Source organism: Moschus berezovskii, chromosome 8, assembly GCF_049115385.1.
Source record: "Moschus berezovskii isolate FMDL1 chromosome 8, NW_MosBer_1.0, whole genome shotgun sequence".
Taxonomy (NCBI): domain Eukaryota; kingdom Metazoa; phylum Chordata; class Mammalia; order Artiodactyla; family Moschidae; genus Moschus; species Moschus berezovskii.
The window spans coordinates 59,556,187-59,583,102 of record NC_142467.1 but is presented as its reverse complement, the minus strand read 5'-3'; the positions used below and the strand labels follow the sequence as shown (position 1 = coordinate 59,583,102).

General features: G+C 42.8%; 4 protein-coding genes across 5 annotated transcripts; all 4 read left to right on the top strand.

Annotated features, from left to right (window-relative positions):
- Nucleotides 1-1,036: 1,036 nt before the first annotated feature.
- On the top strand, nt 1,037-9,371 carry LOC129558480 (protocadherin gamma-A1-like). Of its 2 annotated transcripts, XM_088838608.1 has the most exons (3): nt 1,037-1,350; nt 1,529-1,632; nt 3,492-9,371. In XM_088838608.1, exon 3 carries the CDS (start codon nt 5,874-5,876, stop codon nt 8,304-8,306), a length of 2,433 nt encoding a protein of 810 aa, XP_088694734.1. In that variant the 5' UTR covers nt 1,037-1,350; nt 1,529-1,632; nt 3,492-5,873; the 3' UTR covers nt 8,307-9,371. The 2 variants fall into 2 exon arrangements, with proteins under 2 accessions (XP_088694734.1, XP_088694733.1); XM_088838607.1 differs by having other exon boundaries at nt 1,037-1,632.
- Nucleotides 9,372-12,177: 2,806 nt separating this feature from the next.
- Nucleotides 12,178-17,087, top strand: LOC129558484 (protocadherin gamma-A2-like). Its single transcript, XM_055429661.2, has one exon. The coding sequence runs from the start codon at nt 12,626-12,628 to the stop codon at nt 15,104-15,106; it is 2,481 nt and encodes an 826-aa protein (XP_055285636.2). The 5' UTR covers nt 12,178-12,625; the 3' UTR covers nt 15,107-17,087.
- Nucleotides 17,088-17,721: 634 nt separating this feature from the next.
- On the top strand, nt 17,722-21,022 carry LOC148777067 (protocadherin gamma-A3-like). Its single transcript, XM_088839295.1, has 2 exons — nt 17,722-20,145; nt 20,981-21,022. The coding sequence occupies exons 1-2, from the start codon at nt 17,722-17,724 to the stop codon at nt 21,020-21,022; spliced, it is 2,466 nt and encodes an 821-aa protein (XP_088695421.1).
- LOC148777066 (protocadherin gamma-B1-like) lies at nt 20,167-26,264 on the top strand. The gene has a single exon (XM_088838604.1). The coding sequence runs from the start codon at nt 23,019-23,021 to the stop codon at nt 25,572-25,574; it is 2,556 nt and encodes an 851-aa protein (XP_088694730.1). The 5' UTR covers nt 20,167-23,018; the 3' UTR covers nt 25,575-26,264.
- The last annotated feature ends 652 nt before the right edge of the window (nt 26,265-26,916 follow it).

The window sequence follows — 26,916 nt, the reverse complement described above, 5'->3', positions numbered from 1 at the left end:
TTTTAGGAACCTCATACTCCTTTTAAAAAGGAAGGAAATTCTGACATGATAAATACTGCAACACAGATGAACTTTGAGGATATTATGCTATGTAAAATAAGCAAGTAAAAAAAAAGACAAATACTGTATGACTCCACTTATATGAGTTATTTAGAATAGTCAAAATCATAGAGACAGCAAGTAGAATGTTGCTTGCCAGGGGCTGGAGAAAGGAGAATGAGGAATTACCATTTAATGGGTAGACAGTTTCAGTTTTATGATATAAAAAAGAATTCCGGAGATGGATAATTGTGATAGTTGCATGACACTATGAATATACTTAATATTACTAAATTGTACACTTAAAATGGTTATGTTGGTAAATTTTATGTTTTATGTAAAATCGTAATTGAATAATGCAATTACTGATAAATTTTTTGTCAAAATCATAGAGACAGCAAGTAGAATGTTGCTTGCCAGGGGCTGGAGAAAGGAGAATGAGGAATTACCATTTAATGGGTAGACAGTTTCAGTTTTATGATATAAAAAAGAATTCCGGAGATGGATAATTGTGATAGTTGCATGACACTATGAATATACTTAATATTACTAAATTGTACACTTAAAATGGTTATGTTGGTAAATTTTATGTTTTATGTAAAATCGTAATTGAATAATGCAATTACTGATAAATTTTTTGTCGGTATTTTCTACTTTTTATAGTAGTGATTTATTTTATATTATAGAATATACAGTGAGAATTTCCTTTTCTAATGTAAAACTGTTTTTACAATGGATAATTTGAGTAAAAAATGTTCAAGGAAAAGGAACTTGAGTAGTATTCTTCAAAAGAAAATGTCGAGGGAAATTGTGTAAGAATTTTAAGCTGATGTGAATTTTAATAAATTTAAACATTTGCTTTAAATTTTGTTGAAAGACCATTTTATTAATATTTTGTCAAAAAGAAATTGTGACTTGTAGCCTTTATACTGAACTAACTGGTATTTTAAAATAAATCCCGGAAATAAAGGAAGACTTTCAGAAATAACAAGCGGTAGATATCCTACTGGACCTCTGGGTGCCGCTGTCGGCCAATCCGTGGCTGGAGTGAAACAAAGGCACTTTCACGTATTGGAGAAGGAAATGGCAACCCACTCCGGTGTTCTTGCCTGGAGAATCCCAGGGATGGGGGAGCCTGGTGGGCTTCCATCTATGGGGTCACAAAGAGTCGGACACGACTGAAGTGACTTAGCAGCAGCAGCAGCAGCGATTCTGACGCAGCAGTGTCCGCAGACTTTTGAGAAAGGCACCAGGAGCTGACTCTGCACACCATCTCTCCCTCAATCTGCTCCAGATATCTGGGTCTAGAAGGTGAGAAACAGCCGCTGCCTTTTCTTTCCAGCGCAATTTGGTAATCCGAGGAGCAGCTGTAGTGAGGTGTATTCAGACCTACAAAGCAGCATCAAGAAGAGATGGAAGTCTCCCTACAGGGAAGACGCGGGAGCGAAGGAAGCGCTCTTTCCTTTCCCGATGTCTTTGTTCAACTTAGTGAACTGCGCAGAAGAGGCACTGTGAGATTCCTTACGGCGTAGCCAAGGATTTAAAAGTGGGGATTCGCGCCAAAGATCTACTTCTCGGTGACCAGAACCATGGGTGAGTGCTGAGCAAGGAGCAGGGAGGAGCAAAAGAATGACAGGATAGATGTAGCCAATAGGCCAAAGGGAGACTCTAGGACCCTTGAATTCTGAAACCGTCACTGGAAATACTTTTATAGTATTTATATAAATATTTTATATTTATATTTTATGCATTTATATATTTTATGTAAACTATTTCTATAAAGTAGGGCTTCCCTGGTGGCTCAATGGTAAACAATCTGCTTGCCAATGCAGGAGGCGCAGGTTCCATCCCTGGGTTGAAGAGATCCCCTGGAGAAGGAAATGGCAACACACTCCAGTATTCTTGCCTGGGAAATACTATGGACAGAGGAGCCTGGTGGGCAATAGTCCATGGGGTTGCAAAAAAGTAGGACTCGACTTAGCAACTAACCAACAACAACTTACCCTAGATATAAATTACATATGGCTTTGAACACAGTCATTTTGTTTTGAAAATTCTGGAAAATATCTTAATAGGAGCAAAGTTTACTTCCAAACTGCAGTAGATATGGATGCCGCAAGTAATTCTCTACAAGTTTATCAGATTAGTTTCAGTTAGACAGCTGAAAAGTAAAAGAGAAACTGCCAAAAGTAAAAGAGAACACTGGGGCAGTAAATTCTCTGGTTATTTATTGGGAAAATCTGGATCAGTGTAGCAGAGCTGTCTTCACTTAATGGTTAAGAGAAGATTCAGGGGAAGATGCAGGTCTTGGATGCCAAAGCCAGTCCTCCCATACTGAGCTACAAGAGTACAGTTGTCTGTCTGCCAGAGAACCTCCTTGTCTGCATTCTTCAGGTGATCCCTGTGGACCTAGATGACACCCTTTAGGTAGAGTTCTCCTGCACTTTTCACAGTCTCATCAGGCTTACAGAATATATTCCATAATGACGGCACTGTCTTTGACTTTGAAGAGGGACAGTTACATCACAGCATAGAAGAGAAGACTGGGGACAGTTAAGGGCCTTTTTCACAATCCTGGTTGAAATGGAGTTGAGAACTATAATGCAGTGCAGGTGACTTTTAGCTGGATGTTTAGTCCTATTAGAGATAAGAACTATAGTTGGTGTAATCAAAACAACAGGACTCAGAGACTTGCTTGAAGACAGCAGTGAAAAATATTACAGAGAGTAATAAACAGAGAGCCAAACAATTCACCAGTAAGAATTAGTAATTCTTTGTAAACCACTGGCAGATGAAGTTCTAAACTGGGGGCTGACTTGGAATTATGAGGTAACTGACAAGGACAAGCTGTCCCTCTCCTCCCACACAAGCATCAGCCTGAATATAACCCACATCAGCAAAAACGCTTTAGTTTTCCAACAGGTCTACTGTATGGTCCAGGAGACTGAGAGCACTCACTCAGTGCCCCATCCATTGCACACTTTAGTGCTTCCAACTCGAATTTGGTGCCCTAAGTGCATCCTGTTTTTCCTGACCAGTTTCCTGGTGCTGTTGTCTGACACGTCCGTTAGTGTAGAGCACAATGGTGTTCACTGCAGCCTGCCTTTGATCTGGCGCTATGCCCCTCAACCAGGGCTCAGTGACATCCTGAGTCAGCCTGTAATAGTGGATTGCCACTGCCAAAACTTAGAGAACGCTCGCTAGGCCATAAGTTGCACCTGGAGTACTGTGCAGCCCGCCTACCTGGTCGCCAGGATGGACACTGACTGGGGCACAACACCTGACTGTCCTGTCAGGTGCTTCAGACCACCTGATCCGACTCTTCAACCTGAGGATGCCCAAGAGTGAGATGCCCACTGGGGCACTATGCATGACAGGGATGTTGCTCTTGGGGACTTGCTGGTCACTGTGCTCAATGACAATATTCGTCACACTGCCACTGGTCTTTGCAGGAGCTGTGGACAGACTTCCGTGACCACCTGGCACCTCCTACCAAAGTTGCAGTTTTACCTGGTTATGGCCTTTTGTCCTTGATCTCCATGCTCTTCGTCCTCCAGTGACTCTGGCCATAGCCCAGTGCTTGCACTGCTCTTCCAGCCCTGCTTTCAGCCTGTCCAAGCCTGGATTTGGAGTTGCTCCCACTTTAGCAGGAGAGATTTTCCCTATTCCTACTGTCAATATATGGCTTGGCTTCAGATCTTGCAATCTTAATTTCTTCAAATTAACTCGGAAACCTTTTAACTGGATAGTTTCTGTAGTACCATCAGTGAAGCCTTAAATATTACATTGGATTCAAATGTCTATGTGTGAATTTTAACACTTTTACTTCATAAATATCCTGCTGTAAGCAGTTCTGCTTACTTTTGTTGTCTTTAGGGTTGAGGGGAGCTCTACAAATTCACTTGTTAGTTTCTATGTATATTTTGATTTGTTTCATTAGCCAGAAAATTCCTTTGGGCAAAATTTTGTGCCTATTAATGTATGGTCTGAGAAGTTGTTTCCTGCTGAAGAGTTTTTTCTTCAAAATATTGAAGGAAGTTCAAGGCATCTTTAAGTTTTGCTCTTGGGCTCCATTATACTTGTCTTTGAGAAGTGGAAAATTGTAGATTTGGTTATATAAGAACATAGATTCTCTCTCCCAAGAACTATTCTGGCCTTTGTTTCCTTTCTTTCATCATTTTCCAGAACCTTCTCAGTCATGGTGTCCATTGGTTGGCTGCCAATATCTGGCCCAATTTGTTCCTGAAAAATGTCACCCTCTAGAATGCAGAGGTCATTCTTTCCTAACTTTTGTGTAAGTTTAAATAAATGACACTAAGTCTGAGACATTTTAGTTAGTAACCATTTACTAATTTTGCAATGAGTAAAAGAAGGAGGGCAGTATAGTTTTAAAATCTTGCTATTTTAGAAAACCAATTTCTTTTGGAGAATGTATTAAGTGTGGATATAGGAAAATACATGTTATTCTAATATAGACTAAAAATAAAGATGTGGCATTTTTATTTTCAGTTTTGAAAAATAATATCACTGCCTCTCGTGTCTCTTAAAGTCTAAATTAGATATTCATGTGACAATTTTCCATTGAAAAGTCAAGAACCCAGTGTTTTTGGTTTTGTTTGGTTTGGTTTTCTGGCCATAACTCTTAGTGCCTGGACCAGGGAGAGAATCCATGCCCCTTGCAGGGGAAGCACAGTCTTAATCACTGGACTGCCAGGGAAGTCCAAGACCAGTGTTATTTTATTCAAAATATATTACTTTCAGCTGAGTTGAAGGTCTTTTTAAAGTCCATATTAAAGGTCTTTTTAAATCCACATAATACATAGATACTACAGTAAAAGAGGGGCTTCCCTGGTGGTTCAGAGGTTGAAGCGTCTGCCTCCAATGCGGGAGACCCGGGTTCGATCCCTGGGTCGGGAAGATCCCCTGGCGAAGGAAACGGTAACCCACTCCAGTATTCTTGCCTGGAGAATCCCATGGACAGAGAAGCCTAGTAGGCTACAGTCCACGGGGTCGCAAAGAGTCGGACATGACTGAGCGACGGAACGGACCACGGACAGTAAAAGAAAAATAGGATGGAGTAAAAAAATATGTCCTTCAAAACGCCCAAGATTTCTGCTAAATATTCAGAGCACAACATATAGGAAATAGGACAGTCCAATATATTAAAGTCTTGCTTGCACTCTGAAAATTTATTTTTCCTTTTAGTTTTTTTTCCTCCTCTAGTCAAAGGGCAGTTACTCTTCTCTATGGCCTGTGAAATGACCAGGCGGTCAACATACACTCCAGAGGTGGAGGGATGATTAGTCTCCTTTGTGTTATTTCCTGAATAGCAAACAGGGAATGCTTGGGAATTCCCAGGTAGTTTGGGAATACTACTGAATATCCAACAGTTTGGATTCTACTGTATGTTACAATTTAGCAATAAGTAGATGTGATTAATTAATTAATGAACATAGTCGTTTCTCCTTTTCATAGTGTTAATGTATTATGTTTAGCGAGTTTCCTGACAGTAAACTAATACTTAAGGAGAAGTAGTTCAGCTGAATGAGAAAAGTTCATGTATTATCTAGGAGTGCAGTAACTGGTTAGGACTCTGGGTGCCGCTGTTCACCAGTCTGGAAGATGAAGGCAGCAGACAGACACCCAAGGCAGGAGGGGGACTTCTTAGAACCACCATCACTGCCGGATTGAAAAGTCTCTCTGAGGCTGCCCTGCTCATACTTCTGGACCACTCTCTGCTCTGAATTTTCCTGAAAATTCTGTTAATTTAGACTCAGACAGCAGGGAAACAATACTCTTGGTGCCGGACTGAGAGAATACGAAGCAAGAGAGCAATGGCGATTCGCGTGAAGGCGCTCGGCTGCCGCAGGCTGGTCCTACTGTTCCTTTTTCTGGGGCTGTTGTTGGAAGCCCAGGCTGGGAAGATCCGCTACTCGGTGTCAGAAGAGACAGACAAAGGTTTCATTGTGGGCAACATCGCCAAGGATCTGGGGCTACAACCCCAGGAGCTGATGGAACGCGGAGTCCGAATCGTCTCCAGAGGTAGGAAGCAGCTCTTTTCTCTGAACCCGCGAAGCGGCAGCTTGGTCACCGCAGGCAGGATAGACCGGGAAGAGCTCTGCGCTCAGAGCGCACGTTGTCTGGTGAGTTTTAACGTCTTAGTAGAGGATAAGATGAAGCTTTTCCCTGTTGAAGTGGAAATAATTGATATTAATGACAACACTCCCGAATTCCAGTTAGAAGAAGTGGAATTTAAAATGAATGAAATAACTGCTCCAGGTACCAGGATCCCCCTGCCTTCTGGGCAAGACCTTGATGTGGGTATGAATTCGCTCCAGAGCTATCAGCTCAGCTCCAACCCTCATTTCTCCCTGGATGCTCAACAGGGATCTGATGGGTCCCAACAGCCGGAGATGGTGCTACAGAGTCCCCTAGACAGGGAAGAAGAAGCTGTCCATCACTTCCTCCTCACTGCTTTGGATGGGGGCAACCCAGCCCGTTCAGGAACCCTCCGAATTCGAGTTCAGGTGGTGGATGCAAATGACAACCCTCCAGCATTTACACAAGCAGTGTACCACACGAGTGTACCCGAGAATGTGCCTCTGGGCACTCAACTGCTCATGGTAAAAGCCACGGACCCAGATGAAGGTGCCAATGGGGAAGTAACATATTCATTTCATAATATAGACCACAAAATGGCACAAATATTTCATTTGGATTCTTACACAGGAGAAATATCAAGTCAAGAACCTCTGGATTTTGAAGAATACACAATTTATCCAATGGAAATTCAAGCTCAGGATGGTGCAGGCCTCATGGCCAGAGCTAAGGTGCTGGTCAAAGTTCTGGACATAAATGATAATGCGCCAGAGGTAACCATCACCTCTGTCACCACTTCAGTCCCAGAAAACTTTCCTCCTGGGGCCATAATTGCTCTTATCAGTGTGCATGACCAGGACTCCGGAGACAATGGTCACACTTCATGTTCCATTTCTGGAAATCTACCCTTTAAATTAGAAAAGTTAGATGATAATTATTACCGTTTGGTGACAGACAAAACAATGGATCGAGAACTTACCTCCCAGTACAACATTACAGTAACAGCCATAGATCAGGGAACTCCGACTCTATCTACTGAAACACACATTTCACTGCAAGTGACAGATATCAACGACAACCCCCCTGTCTTCCCCCAGGACTTCTACTCCACCTACATTCTAGAAAACAACCCCAGAGGTGCCTCCATTTTCTGCGTGACAGCCCATGATGCGGACAGTAATGAGAATGCACAGGTCACTTATTCCCTGGTGGAGGACACCATCCAAGGAGTGCCTCTATCCTCCTATGTCTCCATCAACTCAGACACTGGAGTCCTATATGCCTTGCGATCCTTTGACTATGAGCAGTTCCAGGACCTGCAGTTGAGGTTGATGGCTCGTGACAGCGGGGATCCACCACTCAGCAGCAACGTGTCTGTGAGCATATTTGTGCTGGACCAGAACGACAACACACCTGAAATCCTGTATCCTGCACTCCCCACGGATGGTTCCACCGGTGTGGAGCTGGCACCCCGCTCTGCAGAACCAGGCTACCTGGTTACCAAGGTGGTGGCAGTGGACAGAGACAGTGGCCAGAACTCCTGGCTATCTTACCGCCTACTCAAGGCCAGCGAGCCAGGACTCTTCACAGTGGGGCTGCACACGGGCGAGGTGCGCACAGTGCGGGCGCTGCTAGACAGAGACGCACTCAAGCAGAGCCTGGTGGTGGCGGTCCAGGATCACGGCCAGCCCCCTCTGTCGGCCACCATCACATTCACCGTGGCTGTTGCTGACAGTATTCCAGAAGTGCTGGCCGACTTGGACAGCATTGAAAGTTCCTCCCACTGGGACAACTCCAGCTTCACGCTACACTTGGTGGTGGCTGTGGCCGCGGTCTCCTGCGTCTTCCTCGCCTTTATCATCACGTTGCTGGTACTCAGATTGCGAAGCTGGCACAGACTGCGTGCGCAGACCTCAGCAAGTGTATTGGCAGGCTTGCCCACCTCTCACTTTGTGGGCGTGGACAGGGTGGGGGCTTTCCTGCAGACCTATTCGCACGAGGTCTCGCTCACCGCGGACTCTCGGGGGAGTCACGTGATCTTCCCGCAGCCCAACTATGCAGACACGCTCATCAGTCAGGAGAGCTGTGAGAAAAAGGATTTTTTGTCAGTACCCCAGTCTTTACTTGAAGACAAAAAGGAAACATTTTCTCAGGTAAATCTTTTGTAGTAAATTTATCTAGATAAAAATAATTTCTGTGTTTACTTACTCACTTTCACTCTTTACTGCTGAAAAGTCTCTATTTCCCATCTTTGTGTTTGTCTTTGTGTTTATATTTACAGATCCTGGGAAATCATTATTAAGTGTTTCTATCCAAGTATATTTATAATTGTTCTTTCATTGAAAAGGAGATGGTAATTAATCATAATGTAGTTGGTTGGGACAGAGTTGTGGAAAGAGCATTGCATCAGAAACAAGGAGATTTGGCTTCTAACGTTTTCTTGTTTGCTTCTGGCCGAGTAATTCTTTACCGTGCTCTTATTTGACAATGATAGAGTTTGACTAGGCCTACAAATATTTATGTGACTGATTCTGTTTTTGGATATCCTTAGATTATAAATATCTCATCTACTCATAAATTTAATGTATATGTCATCTGGTGGGGTGCTGTTTTATTTGGGAATATTTGAAGAAGTAAAGATTGTCTAAAGAGTATTTTAAGTTGTGTTAACATAAAATTATGGAAATTTAGGTAACCTGAAAATTTAAACTATTGTTAAATATCTTAGCCCTTTGTTCAGTAGTTTATTTTATGTTTTATGCACACTCAAGAATACACCAAATGTTTAAGTAAGTTACAAAATGAAGTAATAAAATGGATGACGGAAAATTTCCTGTGCAACGTGAGAAATAGTTTGAAGCCTCCTGACTTGTATATTATGCCTGTAATGTAAACAACTAACAAAAATCAAATATATATTCCACTTTAATGTATTAGCTCTTCATAAGAAATGCATCATAAGTAAGTCCATGCTTTAAAATACTCTGTTCCAATAAATTAAAGAGATACATAAAATATAAAATGAAAAAGCAAAAGCATAATAAGCCACAAATAAAAATAAATATCTAAATGGACCAAAAATGGTACAGAAAGTGGTGAGTCAGTCTAATACCAAAGCAGGAATTCTGATCTTGGACTTACCTTGATTGGACAAATCTGTGTGCAATCTTATACACAATAAATATAGAATGACCATTTTTATATGAAAATATGGAGAATCTACAACAATTTAATACATAATCATCACATGCACAAAAAACAGCAGAGAAAATTTCAAAGTAGCAATAATATACATGCTTTATAACATGTGCTTAAATCACAAAGTGGGTGGTAGGGGGATAGGGGACAGTTATTAATAATAAAAAGGTACAAACCTTGCATTGTAAGACGAATAAGGCCGTAGGACCCAATATATAGAGTGGAGACTGTAGTTGATAACATTATATTGTATAATAGAAATTTGCTAAGAGTGTAATTTAGTTCTCTCTCTCACACACACACACAAAGGTAAGTATGTGAAGTGATGAATGTATTACTAGCTCAGTAGGAGGAGTCCTTTCACAGTGTGTATATATATCAAATCATCATGTGTACACTTTAAGTATCTTAAAATTTTATTTAAAATTGTAAAGCTGGAAAAATCACAAAGCAAATACTTTAAAAGAAAACAAAATGAGCATTTAAATTTATACCACTAAACTACTATTGGATTTAAAAAATCACAATGGAAATAAAAATTCAAAAATTAAAATATTATTTATTTAAAATTGTGGAATGCCTCTAAAAGATATTTAAGGTTAAGTTTATAGACAACCATAAGAATTTCAAAAAACAAATTATTAAAATTAGTGAAGTTAGCTTGACAATCAAGAAATAAAGCAAGAAATATATAATATCAGTATAAAGAAAATAACAGGAAAGGGAACAGACTATAAATTATTGAAATGCAGACCAGGAAGAATTCTGATGGTGAAGCAATAGAAGCTGACACTAGTGGGGAGAAATTGAATCTTCTGTTAAGTCAAGTGCTGGGACTAATATTGGCTAGGCAGATAGCAGGACTAAAATTCAATTTAGAGATCCTAAAAGAAGACCCAAAATTCTGATTACAGACCTGGAAAAAGAGAAGGAAAAGCAAGTGAGACTGGGAAAAAATAAAACAGCTTAATATGAAGCAAGAAGCATGAGTGGGAAATAATATACTGTGTAAAACCAAATGTTGTTAAAGACAAAGAAACAGAAAAATCTTTAGAGAAACTGCAAATAAGGGATGTCAAGTGGTTACTTAATGAGACTCAAAAGTATCAAAAGAGTGTTGAAGAAAAAGTTTTAAGAAACAAACTAGAGGTTCTACTAGAAAACATGGTGAGTTGATAGGAATTGTTTCCAATAAATATTTCTTCAGTGTTCTCCGAGGAATGGATTGAAAATGAAAAAAGTTCAACAGGGAAGAACTCAAAAGGCAAAAAGACTGAAATGAGACCAGAAGTGTGCAATCTTGCTGAAGAATTGATTCGAAGTCCTATCTACTGTGTTTAATATTTATGGCTTGTGACTAAATGGGGTTTATTACTTATGGATGCAAGAATATTTCAGTATAAGAAAATCTAATATAAAACTTCATAAAAAAAGATTAAAGATAAAAACTGTTCATTTCAATAGAGGCATAATAAAGGTCTTGAGAACATTCAACACATGATTAAAATCTTTTAGCAAACTGAAAACTGAAGGAAATGTACTTAAATTGACAAAGAATATTTGTCAAAAACTTATAGAACTATCCAAAGCAATCTACAGATTCAATTCAATGGCTATCAAAATCCCAATGCCTTTTTTATAAGTAGAAAAAAGTCTATCCCAAAATTCACATGGGGTATCATGGGACCTCAAATAGCCAAAACAGTCTTGGAAAAAGAACAAACCACCTTCAGTTTCTTTCATGTTTATGCTGCCTCTCACTCCAAGCATTTGTACTAAGGTTCTAGAACACTACTCTAGCCTCTTTCTTGATTCAGTCATACCCTTTAGGATCCAGCTTCAATCCTGTCCTGAAAAGTGTTATCTGACCACCCTCCCAACCCAGGCTGAATATCCTTCCTATGTATTTTCTCATTGCCCAGGGTTTCCAATCATCATAGCAGTTGTCATACTCTATTAAAAATACTCCGTTTACTGTGTCCTCCCTTTATCATGTAAATTCCCTTGAGAACTGGGACTGTGTTCATCAGGTGCACCAGTTCTGTCTACATCATCAGTCAGGCAAAGTGTCAGGCAAAGGTTAGTCACTCAGTTAAGTGTCTGATAACTCAATAATTTAAATACAGGTTTTGGAAAAAACACAGATTTTGAAGTTCAATACTAAGCCATTAAGCACAGAAATTTAAAATATATAACATTAGAATATAATGTAGCTAATGTTTTTAGATTAATCTTACTCTCTCCCAATATGGAATTAGAGGTTGAAGATGTTTGCTTAAGGGCAGAGGCTACCTTGATTAGTGCCTCCAAAGTTCAACAGTGCTTTCCTTGCTACTATCAATATCACATTCATTCACACCATTCTTATTCATTCTGAAAAAATAAAGACTCCTGACTTGAAAGAGCAATCTCAGGTATCTTAGAACTGTAAAATTCTTCAAAGCATCTTTAAAGTGACAGGAGTAACACGAAGTTTATAGCATATTAAAAAGCAGAGACATTACTTTGCCAACCAAGGTCCGTCTAGTCAAGGCTATGGTTTTTCCCATGGTCATGTATGGATGTGAGAGTTGGACTGTGAAGAAAGCTGATCACCGAAGAATTGATGCTTTTGAACTGTGGTGCTGGAGAAGACTCTTGAGAGTCCCTTGGACTGCAAGGAGATCCAACCAGTCCATTCTAAAAGAGATCAACCCTGGGTGTTCATTGGAAGGACTGATGCTAAAGCTGAAACTCCAATACTTTGGCCACCTCATGCGACGAGTTAACTCACTGGAAAAGAGCCTGATGCTAGGAGGGATTGGGGGTGGGAGGAGACGGGTACGACAGAGAATGAGATGGCTGGATGGCATCACCGACTCTGTGGACATGAGTTTGAGTGAACTCCGGGAGTTGGTGATGGACAGGGAGGCCTGGCGTGCTGTGATTCATGGGGGTCGCAAAGAGTCGGACACGACTGAGCGACTTAACTGAACTGAACACGAAGTTAACTGGATTTGCCTGAGAGAATGCAGAAATTACTTAGGCCTCTGGGCGTCGCTGTTGACTACCTAAGAAGTAAGCCTGTGAGACATCCAATCCAACATTACGATTTCCATGACACAAAGGGCTGGGCATTTGGCCCGCAAGGTTCGGGGCGGCAAAGAAATTCAGTCCAACAGCCCACTAGTTCTCTCCACAGTGACCTGGGTCCCGTGAATGCTGGTCACCTCAGACCCTGAGGAATAAAGATTGGAATCCCGAGCTGGAGGCCGGAAGTTCCCTGGGAGAAAAGACTGCAGCTCAAGAAATGGCGGCTCTGCTAAATTTGCCACATCGCGGAAGGTTTGTCCTGCTGTGCTTTCTTTGGGCGGCCCTGTGGGAGGTTGGAGCTGGGCAGATGCGCTATTCAGTGCCAGAAGAGATAGAAAAAGGGTCATTCGTGGGCAGCGTTGCCAAGGATCTCGGGCTAGAGCCTCTGGCACTGGCGGAGCGCGGAGCCCGCATCGTCTCCAGAGGTAGGACGCATCTCTTCGCTCTGAACCCGCGAAACGGCAGCTTGGTCACCGCGGGCAGGATAGATCGGGAGGAGCTCTGCGCCCAGAGCGCGCAGTGTCTGGTGAGTTTTAACATACTCCTGGAAGATAAATTGAGTATTTATTCAGTAGAAGTGGAAATAAAAGATATTAACGATAATGCCCCTCGCTTTGGAGTAGAGGAAGTGGAGCTAAAAATTAGTGAAATGACTACGCCAGGATTCCGGATCCCTCTTAAGAGCGCGCATGATGCAGACGTCGGAGAGAACACTCTCCAAAAGTACGAAATTAATTCAAATGACCACTTCTCTCTGGACGTGCGAAGCGGGGTAGACGGTAACAAGTACCCGGAGCTGGTGCTGGGACACGCTCTAGACCGTGAGGAGGAGGCCGTACACTACCTCGTTCTCAAGGCTTTGGACGGGGGCGACCCTATCAGATCTGGCACCTCCCGCATCCGCGTGACGGTCTTGGATGTGAACGACAACGCTCCTGTTTTTACACAGCCCGAGTACCGTGTAAGTGTTCCAGAGAATACTCCCGTAGGCACCCGGATACTTACAGTGACCGCCACTGATGCAGATGAGGGATACAATGCCCAGGTGACATATTTTCTGGAGAAAAACCCTGACGAAACCTCAGAGGTATTTGAGCTTAAGTCATCATCTGGAGAAATAACAATCACAAAAAGCCTAGATTATGAGGATGCCAAATTCCATGAAATTGATATTGAAGCTCAGGATGGTCCGGGCCTTCTGACCAGAATGAAGGTCATTGTCACAGTTCTGGACGTGAATGACAATGTCCCAGAATTCTACATGACATCTGCTACAAGCTCAGTTCCTGAAGATTCTCCTCCAGGAACCATAATCGCACTTTTCAATGTACATGACAGAGACTCTGGGCAGAATGCATTTATCACATGTTCACTCCCAGAGAACTTTCCTTTCAAATTAGAAAGGTCAGTGGATAATTACCACCGATTGGTTACAACCAGAGTCCTTGACAGAGAACTGTTTTCCTCTTACAACATCACTGTGACTGCTAAAGATGGAGGGAACCCGTCTCTATCCACAAATGCTTACATTTTGCTGCAGGTGACAGACATCAACGACAACCCTCCCACCTTTCCCCACACATCCTACTCTGCCTACATTCCTGAAAACAACCCCAGAGGTGCCTCCATCTTTTCCTTGATGGCCTGTGACCCCGACAGCAACGACAATGCCCATGTAACTTATAGTTTGGCTGAGGGCACCCTTCAGAGTGCACCCGTGTCCTCCTACATCTCCATCAACTCTGACACCGGTGTCCTCTACGCACTGCGTTCCTTTGATTATGAGCAGTTTTGTGGATTTCAGTTGTGGGTTACAGCGCAGGACCGTGGGAATCCACCCCTCAGCACCAACGTGTCTGTGAGCATATTCGTGCTGGACCAGAACGACAACACACCTGAGATTCTATACCCTGCACTCCCCACGGATGGTTCCACGGGCGTGGAGTTGGCACCCCGCTCTGCAGAGCCTGGCTACCTGGTCACCAAGGTGGTGGCAGTGGACAGAGACTCAGGACAGAACGCCTGGCTGTCCTACCGCCTGCTCAAGGCCAGCGAGCCAGGACTCTTCTCAGTGGGGCTGCACACGGGCGAGGTGCGCACAGCGCGCGCCCTGCTGGACAGAGACGCGCTCAAGCAGAGCCTGGTGCTGGCCGTCCAGGATCATGGGCAGCCCCCTCTCTCGGCCACCGTCACGCTCACCGTGGCTGTGGCTGACAGCATCCCAGACATCCTGACTGACCTAGGCAGCCTGAAGCCCTCAGTGGACCCTGACGACTCAGGCCTCACACTCTACCTGGTGGTGGCGGTGGCCGCGGTCTCCTGTGTCTTCCTCGCCTTTGTCATCGTGCTACTGGCGCTCAGATTGCGACACTGGCACCTGTCACGTCTGCTCCAGGCTTCGGGGAGCGGGTTGGCTGGCGTGCCGGCGTCACACTTTGTGGGCGTGGACGGGGTGCGGGCTTTCCTGCAGACCTATTCGCACGAGGTCTCGCTCACCGCGGACTCTCGGGGGAGTCACGTGATCTTCCCGCAGCCGAACTACGCGGACACGCTCATCAGTCAGGAGAGCTGTGAGAAAAAGGATTTTCTTTCAGAACCTCAATTTCTACCTGAAGATGAAGAAGAAACATTTTCTCAGGTAAACGCTCTTTCTAATATTCCTGTGAGTTACTTTGCTAAAAGAAATAAATTTACCTAATTACTTAGCTGTCTCCACAGTTTACCATACCTTTTCTGTTTCCCATATTTCTTTGTGGACATGTTCAATTTTTAATAAATAGTCCTCGTGAATTATTTCTCACTAGTTCTAAGTGTTCACATGGTATAACAGGGAAGAGGAGCTAGAATCATTGTGTTATTAGTAAAAACTGGGAATTAGTAGTAGGTGACCGACTCTGTGGACATGAGTTTGAGTGAACTCCGGGAGTTGGTGATGGACAGGGAGGCCTGGCGTGCTGTAATTCATGGGGTCGCGGAGAGTCGGACACGACTGAGCGACTGAACTGAACTGAACTGAACTGAAGATGATATTTAGGTTATATAAAGAGCCTTAGGTTCAAGAGGGAGGGGTCATATGGATACCTGTGGCTGATTCATGTTGATGTATGGCAGAAACCAGCACAATATTGTAAAGCAATTATCCTCCAATTAAAAAAAATAATGCACTAACAACAACAAGAAAAGAGCCTTAGGAACTGGGGTATCTGGTTTCTCCTACTTTCTTTCTCATCCCTTAGCAAACCATCCCAGTCCACCTGAATCAACAGTTCTTTGTTAGATATATGAATGTTGACTTTTGTTTCCTCAAATGTCTCCATCTTTTAAAACTTAACACTTTTATGCTTTATATTTGTATTTATGAATATTAATAAATACTGTAGTTGTTTGTTTTCATCTCAGTCTTTGGTTTTCCTTCAGTTTTGCAGTAAGATTCATCATATTTTTTTATTTGAATGATCTTCCCTATTAAAAGATGTGTTTAGGAATAGATACGCTTCACCATGTTTCAGGAAGGTATGTCATGCAATCTCTGTTTAGTTCAAAATATCATTAGCCTCTAAAGTAGCTCTGTGTTCCTTTAAGAGTAATTGAGTTATCATTTGCTGTATTAATATAATACATGGTTTGTATAATAGTTAAGATGTGTCTGTTCCTTGTTACTTTTTATTTTTCTCATATGTGGAAACAACATTGCCTTTTTATCTTTAAAAATAATATATATCCTCAAGGGATTCAGAGACCATATCAAATAATTGCCCCTAAAGATTCTTTTTTTACATTTCTCTTCTCAAAGTTTCCTACTCACAGCAGCTGTTGAAAATGTTTCCAGTTCCTCCACCAACATCAGTCCCCCTTACAACCAATTTTTCCTCCCCCATTCCTCTTCCCATATTGGCTTTTAGTATGTTAGTTATATACTTAAAAACAAAGAACAAAAAATATGCTACTATTCTGTGTAACTGGGATCATCTTTTATTTGGAAATAATCCTGTACTAAGTCAGTCATGTATATAATGGTGCCATCATTCTTTAAGATGTTGTGTTTCTTTACGTTTAAGGGCATCTGAGGGAAATTGTCTTATTACTATTACATAATTTTCTTTGAGATAAAATTGGCACTCACTGTGGAATAATACAGACATTTTGCAAGTAAATAAAGTACAAACTGGGGAAAACTGAAAACAAAGTTCCTTTTAGGGTATATAGTAACTCTTCATGAAATACATGCCTTATGCATAGCTGTATAATGCATCATGATTGAAGTGACAAATGAGTTCCTATTACTGTGCTTGGAGAGGAAAACAAATACAGGAAAGGGGTTTCTGGGATAGAAAACAAAAGTTTATCTCTACTAGTTTCAGCTTTGGCCCTTAAAAACATCTTAACACTCTAATTTTAGGCAAAACAGACTACTTTCAGTACCCTGAAGTTTTGTGGTCTCTCTCTCACATCTAGGTATTGCCATATTCTTCTGTCTTATATCCAGGCCTTACCCTTCCATGATCCACTCCTCTCAGGTTTCTTAGGAAGACCTTTGCTAACCTCCAAAGCCAGGTTGGAGGCCCTTCCATTGCCTTTGGCCTCTGGTCTTATGGCAGTATCTCACTGCACTATATTCCTTGTTTGCTTTTATATCCTTATAACTCCATGAAGGAAGTAGCTGTGTTTGTATCGTTAAGTCCCCAAGTATTGTCAGATACTCAATTATATGTGTGTTTAATGAATGGGTTAAATGGAAAATATTGAAACTAAAATGTCAAGCTATGAAGGACAGATTTCAGGAGGCATGCCTTATAAGTATGACTGATATTTCTGTGCAGTTCTTAAACTTTGAACATTTCAAAACAGTAACTTCAGCATGTTTGAAGCAATATTAGTGGCATTCAGGTTAACTCATGGAATATTAAGGAAGCTACTTTAAATCTTTTAATATATAGCGATTCAGTTATGTGAAACAAAAACTGAGCCCACTGCCTCTGAACAAAAAGAATTTCAGGTGCTTGGAAACTTAAAAATTTCTGACAGATTTGTCAGAGCATGCAGTGAACGGTTATGCCTCTGAGCGTCGCTGTTCACCACTCAAGAAGGAAAACGCCGCTGAAGAGCTAGCCCTTTTCCTTGTTTCCAAAGAGCAGAGAACCAGCAAATCATACTCGGAAGATCCGAAGCTGCCTCAAAGCTCACCCAGTCAGCCAGCTCTGTGACCTATAAATTAGGCCCACGCGAAAGTCTTAGTTCCTTGAGAAAATAAGACTGAAGTCTGTCTTGGAAAACTGGAACCCAATACAGAGAAAATAATTCACCAAAACGGAAATGACCAATTACCAGAGATTCAGAAAGTGCGGAGGACTGGCCCTGCTGTGCGTGCTTCTGGGGACGCTGTGCAAGACCGGATGCGGGCAGATACGCTATTCGGTGTCAGAGGAGCTGGACAAAGGCTCCTTCGTGGGTAACATCGCCAAGGACCTGGGGCTGGAGCCCCAGGAGCTGGCGGAGCGGGGAGTCCGCATCGTCTCCAGAGGTAGGACGCAGCTCTTTGCTCTGAACCCGCGAAGCGGCAGCTTGGTCACCGCGGACAGGATAGATCGGGAAGAGCTCTGCGCTCAGAGCCCACAGTGTCTGGTGAGTTTTAACATCCTGGTTGAAGACAAATTGAACATTTTTGAAGTAGAAATAGAAATTAAAGACCTTAATGACAATGCTCCTGATTTTCTGATGGAGGAATTGGAAATAAAAATTAGTGAACTAACAGTTCCTGGAACTCGATTTCCACTTAAGACTGCATTTGACCCAGATGTGGGCACGAACTCTCTGCTGAACTATCAGCTCAGCCCCAATGACTACTTCTCCCTGGCTGTGAAGAGTGTCACTGATGGGGCCAAGTATCCAGAGTTGGTGTTGCAGCGGGCTCTTGACCGGGAGGAAAAGAAAGTTCACCAACTTGTCCTTATTGCTTCTGATGGTGGTGACCCTGTCCACTCTGGCAACTTGGGCATCCAAGTAACAGTCCTAGATGCAAATGACAATCCACCAGTATTTACTCAGCCTGAGTATAGAGTAAGTGTTCAAGAGAACCTGCCAGTAGGCACCCGGCTGCTCACAGTGAATGCCAGTGACCCTGACGAGGGATTCAATGCTCAAGTATCCTATGTACTAGATAAAATGCCTGGGAAAATTGCTCAGATTTTTTATCTCAACTCAGTGACTGGGGATTTATTAATATTAAAAAATCTAGATTATGAGGATGCTACTTTCTATGAAATTAAAATAGAAGCACAAGATGGACCAGGTCTCCTTTCAAGAGCTAAGATTCTGGTCACAGTTCTAGATGTGAATGACAATGCCCCAGAAGTTACAATTACTTCTCTCACAGAATCAGTTCCAGAAGAGTCAACTGCTGGAAGGGAAATTGCCCTTATCAACGTGCATGATCGGGATTCCGGGCAAAATGGACAGGTCACAGTTTTTGTCCTGGGAAATATGCCATTTAATTTAAAAAAATCAATAAACCAATATTACCGCTTAGTGACAGCCAGATCTCTGGACCGTGAACAGGAGTCTGAATATAACATCACTCTGAGAGCTACAGATGGGGGTAGTCCGCCACTGTCCACAGACACACACATCACCCTGAATGTGGCAGACATCAATGACAACCCACCTGCTTTCACTCATGCCTCCTATTCTGCCTACATTCCTGAAAACAACCCCAGGGGAGCCTCCATCTTCTCTGTGACAGCCCAGGACCCTGACAGCATTGAGAATGCCCACATTACCTATGCACTGACTGAGGATACCATCCAAGGAGCGCCTCTTTCCACCTACGTCTCCATAAACTCAGACACTGGAGTCCTGTATGCTCTGCACTCCTTTGACTTTGAGCAGGTTAGAGACCTGCAGCTACTGGTGACTGCTAGTGACAGTGGGAACCCTCCACTCAGCAGCAATGTGTCTTTGAGCCTGTTTGTATTGGACCAGAATGACAACACACCTGAAATTCTATACCCTGCCCTCCCCACTGATGGTTCTACCGGTGTGGAGCTGGCACCCCGCTCCGCAGAGCCTGGCTACCTGGTCACCAAGGTGGTGGCAGTGGACAGAGACTCAGGACAGAACGCCTGGCTGTCCTACCGCCTGCTCAAGGCCAGCGAGCCAGGACTCTTCTCAGTGGGGCTGCACACGGGCGAGGTGCGCACAGCGCGCGCCCTGCTGGACAGAGACGCGCTCAAGCAGAGCCTGGTGCTGGCCGTCCAGGATCATGGGCAGCCCCCTCTCTCGGCCACCGTCACGCTCACCGTGGCTGTGGCTGACAGCATCCCAGACATCCTGACTGACCTAGGCAGCCTGAAGCCCTCAGTGGACCCTGACGACTCAGGCCTCACACTCTACCTGGTGGTGGCGGTGGCCGCGGTCTCCTGTGTCTTCCTCGCCTTTGTCATCGTGCTGCTGGCGCTCAGATTGCGACATTGGTACCTGTCGCGTCTGTTCCAGGCTTCGGGGAGCGTGTTGGCTGGCGTGCCGGCGTCGCAGTTTGTGGGCGTGGACGGGGTGCGGGCTTTCCTGCAGACCTATTCGCACGAGGTCTCGCTCACCGCGGACTCTCGGGGGAGTCACGTGATCTTCCCGCAGCCGAACTACGCGGACACGCTCATCAGCCAGGAGAGCTGTGGGAAAAGCGAGCCTCTCCTGATATCTCAAGATTTACTGGAAAAGAACGGAGACCCCAACGAGCTCCAGGTGAGTTTCTTTCTTTCAATATTTTAAAGAACAGTTATGCCAGTGTGGTTATTATACATTTTTAGTACACATTTATTTGAAAATAAAGCAATGAAGTAGTCTTTGGTTCTTTTGTTTAAATGTGTTCCTCTCTTCTTCTGGGATTGTGGTGGGGCTGCACTTCCTTGCCTGGTATAGCTGAGTGGGCCTAGTAAATATTTCTGACCAATACATTAAAAGTAGAAGTATGTGACTCTCTTCCCAGAGGAAGTCCTAGTTGTCATTGTAAGAATTACCAGATCTCTAACTTATTCTTTGAAATTGTGACTGTGCCTCCTATCTAAGTCTTTGAATGACTGCAATGAAAGAAGAGCCCTATCATTGACTCAACATTGATTTGTACACCTGTGATAAGTAGATGTTTTTATTTTAAATCACTGTGATGATGAAGTTTGTCACTTCAGCCTACCTAGCCTATCCTGATAAACAAGTGTATAGTATTTTCAGTTCAGTTCAGTCGCTCAGTCGTGTCCGACTCTCCGCGACCCCATGAATCACAGCACGCCAGGCCTCCCTGTCCATCACCAACTCCCGGAGTACACTCAAACTCATGTCCACAGAGTCGGTGATGCCATCCAGCCATCTCATTCTCGGTCGTCCCCTTCTCTTCCCTCCCCCAACCTTTAGGCTCTAATAATATGATGCTTAACTCCTTCCAAGACAGACCAAATGGATTCATCCTGATAATATAAAAATGATAGGGTAAAAAATATAGAGGTTTGTCAAATTCTTTTACCTGGCATGTATTCCCTACTTGGTATACTTAAAGTATGTGTATTTGTGTCTATCCATATAGATTTCAGCCTTTTCTCTGAAGGTGGGAAGCTCAATTGCCTAAACAATTATGAGCCTTGGAGTGGCATTCCTTGTCCTTTGAGAGAGATTATAAAATGTAAGGAGATATGTCTTAGCCTGCTTAAGAGATTTCCAGACCATCCACTTCAACCATGGAAAAGAAGTCCTAAAACTTTCTTTTTAAATATTTATATATTTATTTGACTGCACTGGGTCTTGGTCACAGCACTCAGGATCTTCAATCTTCCTTGTAGCATACAGGATCTAGTTCTCTTACCTGGTATCCAACATGGCCTGCAGCATTGGGAGCATGGAGTGTTAGCCACTGGAGCACCAGGGAAGTCCCAGGACTCCTACAACTTTCTTGAGCTATACATTGTTGAGCCATTTTGAAATTTATGAAATTGTTTTCACCCATAAAGTTACACCAGAGAGTCATCCAAAATTAGACCTAAATAGACTTCATTAGATCTTAAACAAAGGAATACATCTCTCCTTCAGTGTGTTAGGAAGGGTACATTCAAAAGTGGGTGGCAAAAGAGCCTGAACAAAATAGCTGAAAACAGAGAAGTGTGTAGTCTCACTCAAACCTGCAAATGCATCACAGAAAAAAGGCACATTACCTTTGGAATATTTTTTAGGAAAAAATCTTTATGATACTAATGTACCTTTCCTTGTAATGAGAAAAAATATTAAATGACTAGGGCCACAGGAACTTTAGATGTTCAAAGAGAATTTTCTAAGAATTTAATGTAAAATATAACCTACACATATATTGGGAAAATACATAGAGTACAAAGGCATCTATTTGTTGGATGATAAGCAGTCTCAGACATGCCATTTTCACTAAAAAGGATTTTTTAAGGATAGGCAAGACTTCATTACAATAAAAGGGGGAGCAAGGTTTATAATAAAAGGAACAGAAAGTATCAAGACATAAAGTAGGGCAAACAAAGGAAAGGATGTCTTAGGAAAACAATAATCTGTCTTGACTGGAATGTAAAAGGAGTATGGATTAGCATTGCAGGGTAACAGAATAAATTGGTTGGTATCTAATTTGGTAGTGCATTTGAAATAAAGGTGTTTGTCTGTTTTGCTTACCTAAGACTGGTTTAAGGATTATAGGTAAGTTTCAAAATGGGAGTGTCTAAGAACCTTCAATTCCTCTCAAAGATTTACCAGTGATCAAATCAAAGTCATTATACTTATTAATGTATAAATTGACTGGAACTGAGTATTGGCATTAAGGAGTATTTGTGTATAAAATCATATAGTAAAAAAGCAGATTTCATTAAAATAAATATACTTACACAAGATTTCATTTTGCAAAAGCAGATGTGTGCTCAAATAATAGATTTGTCTCTTTAACAAACTATCAGGCTCCTTTGTACTTAATGGGAAGGTTACATATACTTTAAAATGCTGAGCAATATAGTAAAATAAGTCTAGAATTTTTACTTTCTTTTTTCCAAAGATTAAATGTTTTTATCCACTAACAATAACCTAGTTAGTTACATCCATACTAGTCATGCCAGGGTTTATAAATACAGTAAAATCACTGAAGATATTTTTGCCCTCTAAAAAAAAAGCTATATGCCTTATGGAAAATCTTTAATGAAGAAAGAAGAATAAAATGATGGCAACATTTAAAAGATGATGAAAATCTAGACAATGTCAGATTTGAAGGGAAATTTTGAATAGTTTGTTCTTTCTAAAAAATAAAAAGACAAGATATGTATTAATAGATTCAAGAGCTTACACTTTGAGGAATAGGTAGTTGGCTAATATGCAGTTTTCTCAGGCAACCTCCTGGTGCCGCTGTTGACCAAAGGGAAGATAAGCGTTTTCAGTTCTGCAGGAGTGGCTGGCAGTGTTTTCTTTCTTGCTTTGTCCTGTACACATCGGAATGTAGACACACCTGTGCAACCTCAAGTGCCTGACAAATCGTACCCTCACATCACAGAAGTCCAGGGTGCTGTGCTGATTATCTAAACATCCCAGAGACATCTTGAAGAGCAGCTTCCCAAGGAGTTCAAGAAATGCTTAGGAGCTTCAGAAAAGCTGAAACAATGAAAAATCAGGTACTGTTTCTCTTCCTGCTGTCATTGTTGCGCGGGGCAATCTCCCAGCAGATCCAGTACTCTATTCCAGAAGAGCTGGACAAAGGCTCAAGGGTGGGGAACCTGGCCAAGGATCTAAGGCTCAGCATCCAGGAGTTGCCAGCTCGAAAACTGCAGATTAGTGCAGAGGACTTTTTCAGCGTGAGAACAGAGAATGGGGATTTGCTAGTGAGTGGCAGGATAGATCGAGAGAAGATTTGCGGGAGAAAATCTGAGTGTGCTGTAGAATTTGAAATGGTTGCTGACAATCCAATGACTATTTTCCATGTAAGTGTTGCAATTCAAGATATTAATGACAATGCACCACGTTTCATTGCAAAAAGCATTGACTTGGAAATCTCTGAGTTAGCCTTACCAGGGGTAAAATTCCCTCTGGATTCTGCGCAAGATGCAGATGTAGAAAGTAACTCACTGAAGAAATATTTTATCAGCCACAATGAGCACTTCTCTCTGTCAACGAAGGAAAGTCCTGATGGAAGTAAATACCCGGAGTTACTGCTGGAAAAACCTCTGGACAGAGAACAGCAGAATTCCCACCATTTAATCCTGACTGCCATGGATGGTGGGGACCCTCCTCTAAGTGGCACTACCCTGATTCGGATACAGGTCACTGATGCTAATGATAATGCTCCAGTGTTCAGCCAGGACACTTACAGGGTTAGCCTCCAAGAAAATGTGCCCCGGGGAACCTCTGTGCTGCAGGTGATGGCCACTGACCAGGACGAGGGCATTAATGCAGAAATCACCTATGCCTTCCTCAATGCCCCAGCAAGTACCAGCCTCCTCTTCATTCTCAATCCAAATACTGGTGACATCACAACCAATGGTACATTGGACTTTGAAGAGACAAGTAGATATATGTTGGGTGTTGAAGCCAAGGATGGAGGGGTACACACAGCTCACTGTAATGTTCAGATTGAAATTGTTGATGAGAATGACAATGCCCCAGAGATGACATTCATGTCCTTCTCTAACCAGATTCCTGAGGGCTCAGACCTGGGAACTGTAATAGCCCTCATTAAAGTGCAAGACCAGGATTCTGAGCAAAATGGTTTGGTAACATGCTATATTCAGGAAGAAGTTCCCTTCAAATTAGAATCCACCTCTAAGAATTACTACAAACTAGTGATTGATGGTGCCCTAGACCGAGAGCAGAAGGCAGAGTACAATGTCACCATCGCAGCCACTGACAAAGGCAAGCCTGCCCTTTCCTCCAGTACAAGCGTCACCCTACATATCCGCGATGTCAACGACAACGCTCCAGTTTTCCACCAGGCCACCTATGTGGTCCACGTGGCAGAAAATAACCCGCCTGGAGCTTCCATCGCGCATGTCACCGCCTCCGACCCTGACCTAGGGCCCAACGGCCAGGTCGCCTACTCCATCGTGGCCAGCGACCTGGAGCCGCGCGCGCTGTCTTCCTACGTGTCCGTGAACCCGCAGAGCGGCGTGGTGTTCGCGCAGCGCGCCTTCGACCACGAGCAGCGGCGCGCCTTCGAGCTGACGCTGCAGGCCCGCGACCACGGCTCGCCCGCGCTCAGCTCCAACGTGAGCCTGCGCGTGCTGGTGGGCGACCGCAACGACAACGCGCCCAGGGTGCTGTACCCGGCGCTGGGGCCCGACGGCTCGGCGCTCTTCGACACGGTGCCGCGCGCCGCGCAGCCCGGCTACCTGGTCACCAAGGTGGTGGCGGTGGACGCAGACTCTGGACACAACGCCTGGCTGTCCTACCACGTGCTGCAGGCCAGCGAGCCCGGACTGTTCAGCGTGGGGCTGCGCACGGGCGAGGTGCGCACGGCGCGGGCCTTGGGCGACAGGGACGCGGCCCGCCAGCGCCTGCTGGTCGCTGTGCGCGATGGGGGACAGCCGCCCCTCTCGGCCACCGCCACGCTGCTCCTGGTTTTCGCCGACAGCCTGCAGGAGGCGCTGCCGGACCTCAGCGAGCGGCCCGCGCCGTCTGACCCCCAGGCTGAGCTGCAGTTTTACCTGGTGGTGGCCTTGGCCTTGATCTCGGTGCTTTTCCTCCTGGCAGTGATTCTGGCGGTCGCCCTGCACCTGCGACGCTCCTCCAGCCCCACTGCCCGGAGCTGCTTTAAGCCTGGTCTCTGTGTCAGGTCTTCACCTGGGGTTCTCCCCAGCTACAGTGAGGGAACATTGCCCTATTCCTACAATCTGTGCGTTTCTTCACAATCAGCTAAGACAGAATTTAATATTCACAATTTGACCTTGGAAACGGCTCCCCCTGGGGATCTCCTAGGTGAAGATCCTTCTGTGGATATAGGTACCAGTAATGAAGACCCCCAAATCGCCTATGATTCCTCTTTTTCCCATCAGGTGAGATTTTGCAGACTTACTTATATTTTATCGCTGTATTTTATTTTCAATAGTGCATCATTAATTTTGGTCCTTGTTCATTGTTCTAGTGATGGTAGTGGGAGAGGAGGTATATTGGATGGGTTGAGATTGGTTTCTTGATTGCTCAGTAGTCTTGATAACTAATTATTACTAGTTGTTACTTCTCAATTTGTACTCTCACTTCTCAATTTGTACTCTTGGCATTTCTATACATCAGCAAAACCTGCTAAAAACAGCTTTTTCTGTCACTGCCCTTAGTAATAGCATTGTCCTTACATAGTTAATGTGTAATATGCCTTTTTTTCAAGACTGTAAATGTACTAACATTTCTTTCTTCTTAAGTTAAATTTTTTGTTCATCTTCATCAAATGTATTTTAGTTGTTTATCTTTTTTCTATGATGTATTAATATAACCTTCAATAATTAAGTCTCTTAGCACTTTTTTGCTTTTATCATATGTAGCAAAGACAGGTTTCATATTTGAATCACTAACTTTGGGTCTTTTTTCCCATTTTGTAAACTATCAAGAGTAACTTTCTTGAGCATCCTTAAATAATTAGTTTTTATACCCTATCTACTTTGTCACTGCTATAATGAGGAATGTAATGGACATTTTGTTGTATACAGAGACTTTTCCATAATTTTTTAACATAGACTTCTGATAAGTGAGTCAGATTTTTTTCAAGACATTTTATTTTACCTCCCAACCCCCAGAAAGTTGTGGGTCTTTTGAGGACTGTGAAAAATACCTTCAACCTACTCTCCAAAGTCAGAGAATTTTAAAAGCTCTAAATAATTAATGGAGTTTTGAGTCTGGTCAAAATTTATGAGTAATTTCTAGAAACTAAATATTATGTGAGTAATAAAGAAATGAGTACTTGCTGCTTCATCTCAAATTTTCTCAGATTAGTAAACTGCTCTAAGTATTCATTAATAAGAAAACTATAAAACATGCAGTGATAATATAATTATTAAAATATTTCCTTTTTACCAATTATTTCTAAAATCAAAACTAAAGTTATAAGTAATAGTAAGATAATACCTTCTGGATGTGTCCTAATGTGGAGAAGATCAGTGAAACACCATATGCTCTTTATTGTGCTTCAGTTTAACTTTTCTGTCTTTTTACCTTTATTACTTCTTTTAATATCAGTTATTTACACATTGTTTTAAGTTTTGCAGCTTCATTAATGACTCGTTCGTTAAGCATTGAAAAATTATTCGAGTATATACTCAATGAAATCTGCTATTTTACAGTTTGAGGACTCACTGTGAACATGATCCTCACAGACATAACCTGTGGTCTCGAATCTTCTTATAGAAAATTAATGAGCAAATATCCTTCCCAAACCTATTATCATACTTGTCAAGCCCATTTGCAAAGGGGTAAAACTAGCTCTTAAACAGTAGATATTTTCTAACAAGGGGATTAAAAACTTGGCCCAAATTTTAAAGGGTCAAT

Coding starts and splice junctions, on each gene's coding strand:
- LOC129558480 (XM_088838608.1), top strand. CDS start 5,874: ATGGCGATTCGCGTGAAGGCGCTCGGCTGCCGCAGGCTGGTCCTACTG.
- LOC129558484 (XM_055429661.2), top strand. CDS start 12,626: ATGGCGGCTCTGCTAAATTTGCCACATCGCGGAAGGTTTGTCCTGCTG.
- LOC148777067 (XM_088839295.1), top strand. CDS start 17,722: ATGACCAATTACCAGAGATTCAGAAAGTGCGGAGGACTGGCCCTGCTG. Junction 20,146..20,980: donor GAGACCCCAACGAGCTCCAG/GTGAGTTTCTTT, acceptor CTATCCATATAG/ATTTCAGCCTTTTCTCTGAA.
- LOC148777066 (XM_088838604.1), top strand. CDS start 23,019: ATGCTTAGGAGCTTCAGAAAAGCTGAAACAATGAAAAATCAGGTACTG.